This window comes from Bidens hawaiensis, unplaced genomic scaffold, assembly GCF_021521415.1.
Source record: "Bidens hawaiensis isolate Kalapana, Puna unplaced genomic scaffold, B.hawaiensis_p1.1 tig00015448_1, whole genome shotgun sequence".
Classification (NCBI taxonomy): Eukaryota; Viridiplantae; Streptophyta; class Magnoliopsida; order Asterales; family Asteraceae; genus Bidens; species Bidens hawaiensis.
This window is the reverse complement of record NW_027492380.1, coordinates 39,812-43,035: the sequence shown is the minus strand read 5'-3', so window position 1 is coordinate 43,035 and position 3,224 is coordinate 39,812. Positions and strand designations below refer to the sequence as shown.

Sequence of the window (3,224 nt, the reverse complement as noted above, 5' to 3'; positions counted from 1 at the left end):
GACCCAAGCTAAGAAGATTGGTCTTCAACTTAGGCATATAAAAAACATCATAAAACATTTTCTTTTCACCTGTCTTACTTACCACAGTCACATTACCTTTACCTTTGATTTTGATCTCGGATCCATCACCAAACTTCACCTGACTCGAAAATCGTTCATCCAAAGTTGTAAAAAACTCTCTCTTTCCTGGCATATGATGACTTGCACCATTGTCTAATTACCACGTTCCTTCATTCTTTTCATCCTTTTCAAACACACCAGGAATAACCCTCTCTTCATTCAAACTTACTTTCTTTATTGAACAAACTGCCATGAACAAAGAAGGATCAACATCATCTTCTTTCTTTGTCAAATTCACTTCTTCTTTCCCTTTTCTTGGATCTTTACATTCATTCGAGTAATGCCCAATCTTATCACAGTTGTAGCACGTTATGTACTTCCTTCTATCTTGCCATTCTCCCAGGTTCCTTTTCCAGTATTCAACCCGTTCATCATTCTCACATTCATCATTCCATCTTGGATTCCCTCTTCCTCGTCCATTATATCTTCCACGGCCTCTACCACGTCCTCGGTAGTTTTCAACTTTCTTTTTTGTCTGGGTGAACATGAGCTGACTTTGGGATGAACTTTCATTCACATTATTGAACTTGTTTCTTTCTTCATATGCCTTTAAACGCCCAACCACATCTTCAAATGCCATTGTTTCGATGTCTGTGAGTAGCTCCATCGAAGAAACAACAGGTAAATATTTATCTGGCATAGAGTTCAAGAATTTTCTTACCAAAATCTCTTCTTCAAGTACCGCTCCCAAGCTCTTGTACTTTGACTGTACTCCACCCAACTTCGCTGCATAATCATCAATACTTTCTGTCTCCCCCATCTTCAATCCATCTAACTCGGCTCTTAGCATTTAAACACGAGCTTTCTGAGTTCTTTCTGCACCAAGATAACGAACTCTTAACGCTTCCCAAACATCTTTCGGTTCCGAATACTTGGCCATCTGAAGCATCATGTCTTCAGGTAGAGTTTGGAAGATAACACCCAACGCCATAAACTTCTTTCTTTCTTCAATTCCAGTCCCCTTTTCCTTATCAATCGCATCATGCAAATCGTTCGCACCCAAAATAATTTTCACCATAACTGACCATGATGCGTAGTTGGTCGAAGTTAACGTCGGTGCTTGCAAAACAAAACCACCTATTGATTCTTTCATTGTTCCTAAGCTTCCTACTTCTTTATCACTAGCCAGGACTCAATGATCAAACTCAATAAAACAAACTTAAAAAACAATAAATAGCAATTGTTGACTTGCTAGACTTTCTTCAAAAAAATATATAAACTTTCTTTCTACGTAGGGACTCCAAGAGAATAAAGGAAAGTTACTTTAATAGTTTTTCTCATTTTGTAAATAGCAAACCAAATCTCAACGACACGTTAGAACAGAACCTCGTTGCACTTTTCTTTTGTCTTTTCTTGGTTGTTATCTTTAATTAATTTTGTAGCAATAGCTTGCTTCTAATTTCACCAAACCTTTTAATATTAATCACAATTCCCAAATCCCATCAAACTTCTTTTTTTAAGAAAACTCAATCGAACTTTTTTTTTTAACTACGAATCTTCCAACCCTTCGAATGGGAAACCCACAAACTTATACGAACAACGAGCCTAGGCTCTGATACCAATTGTTGGCCTAGACGGAACAAACAATCAGATCAAACGAACAAACAAACAAAAGAACACGAGATGTTGGGGTGATAACCCTCGTCTCTTTTCATATAATCACGAACTTAACAAACGAACATAACTTCACAAACTTACAAGGAGAAGAGACTTCTCTTGACTCTCTCAAATAAAACAAATAATCTAGACTCTATTTATAGACCTACTAAACTTGCTCTGCAAGACAAACCTAACTTGGGAAACAAGCAAACTTATTCTAGAATAATCCATAATATTCTTACCATACTTAAACAAATACTAATATCAAACTTAACAAAACAAACCCTCAACTTTATTGATAATTCAAGATTATTCTTCATATATATATATATATATATATATATATGATAAACTCTATTTCATGTTCCACGAAAAAGAAATGAGATAAAATATATAGATCTCTCTTATTCGATACAACAAGCATATACGTTGTGATAAATCACTTTGGTACCTTAAAAGAGAACAGATAAAACCTGAGAGCTGTTAGATGGTCATCTCTGATACAACGATGCATATCGACCGGAAATGTTTTTGTATTAATCTACACACGTGGTGCGCGTTCTTCTTTTTTCTTACCATTTTGTTTACCATAAATTTCCTTCTGCATGAGTCCCATGTTTTAAATACCAATCAAATGAATAACATTTGCTTCAATCCAAAAGGTCATGTGTAATTAGAAAGCATGATTCTCACAACCTCAACTAGTGTTACATTCTTCCTCTCAACAATACCATTTTGTTGATAAATCTTAGAAGTATTATACTGTCTTGTTATACTCTTGGTTGCATATATATTATGCCCCACGTGGCATATAGAAGAGTGTGTGCACGCGCCCGTGCTTGCTCTATCAGATAGGATGACCTACTCCTGCCACTCACTTTCATCCGAAAAAAAAAGAGCCTGCACGAAGGCCGGTTTTTCTAAACAATGATGATGATATTAATGCCACTCTGGCCCTTGCCATCAAAGTAGAGAGACCACATAATCCGCCAAGAAGTCAGAGAATGCATGTCCTTTAACCACCTTCATAGGAACATACTGAAAAGTGAACTTGGATATGAAGTATCAATCACATTAATACTTAGGATATAAGTTAACAGTTTATTGTGTAATTATTATTTAGTAAAAGGGTCATAATTGTAATTATTGTAAACAGGCCCGTTAAGGCAATTTAGAATAGATGTTATGAAACGTTGCGTCGTTTCATGAAGCGCTGCTTCAGTTTGTATATATAGGGGCATTCTCATGTTAAACAATCATCTGTTCATAAATACAATTCATTCCATATATATTCTCTTGTTCATAATTCTTGTCTAATCACCAAATCAATTGTGGCTTCTTTGATTTCCAACAATTGGTGTCAGAGCCCTGCTGATAATCGATCTAACCAAAGAAGCGGATAGTATCCACAACCCAGAAGATGAATTCCCATGAAGAAATCGAAATTATGCGTGATCTCAGAAGTATGAAATTGGAACAAGGCAAGGTTCCAATTAAAATCGATG

General features: G+C 35.9%; 1 protein-coding gene across 1 annotated transcript; it reads right to left on the bottom strand.

Moving 5' to 3' along the window:
* Positions 1-217: 217 nt before the first annotated feature.
* Positions 218-880, bottom strand: LOC143549194 (uncharacterized). The gene is made up of 2 exons (XM_077040159.1): positions 388-880; positions 218-306 (listed from the first exon to the last, which is right to left on the bottom strand). The coding sequence occupies exons 1-2, from the start codon at positions 878-880 to the stop codon at positions 218-220; spliced, it is 582 nt and encodes a 193-aa protein (XP_076896274.1).
* Positions 881-3,224: the final 2,344 nt, after the last annotated feature.

Bases quoted from the DNA above. Each gene is read 5' to 3' on its own strand.
- LOC143549194 (XM_077040159.1), bottom strand. From the start codon at position 880: ATGGGGGAGACAGAAAGTATTGATGATTATGCAGCGAAGTTGGGTGGA. The intron at 307-387 runs GTAAAGATCCAA...TGTTCATGGCAG, and splicing joins TGGGCATTACTCGAATGAAT to TTTGTTCAATAAAGAAAGTA.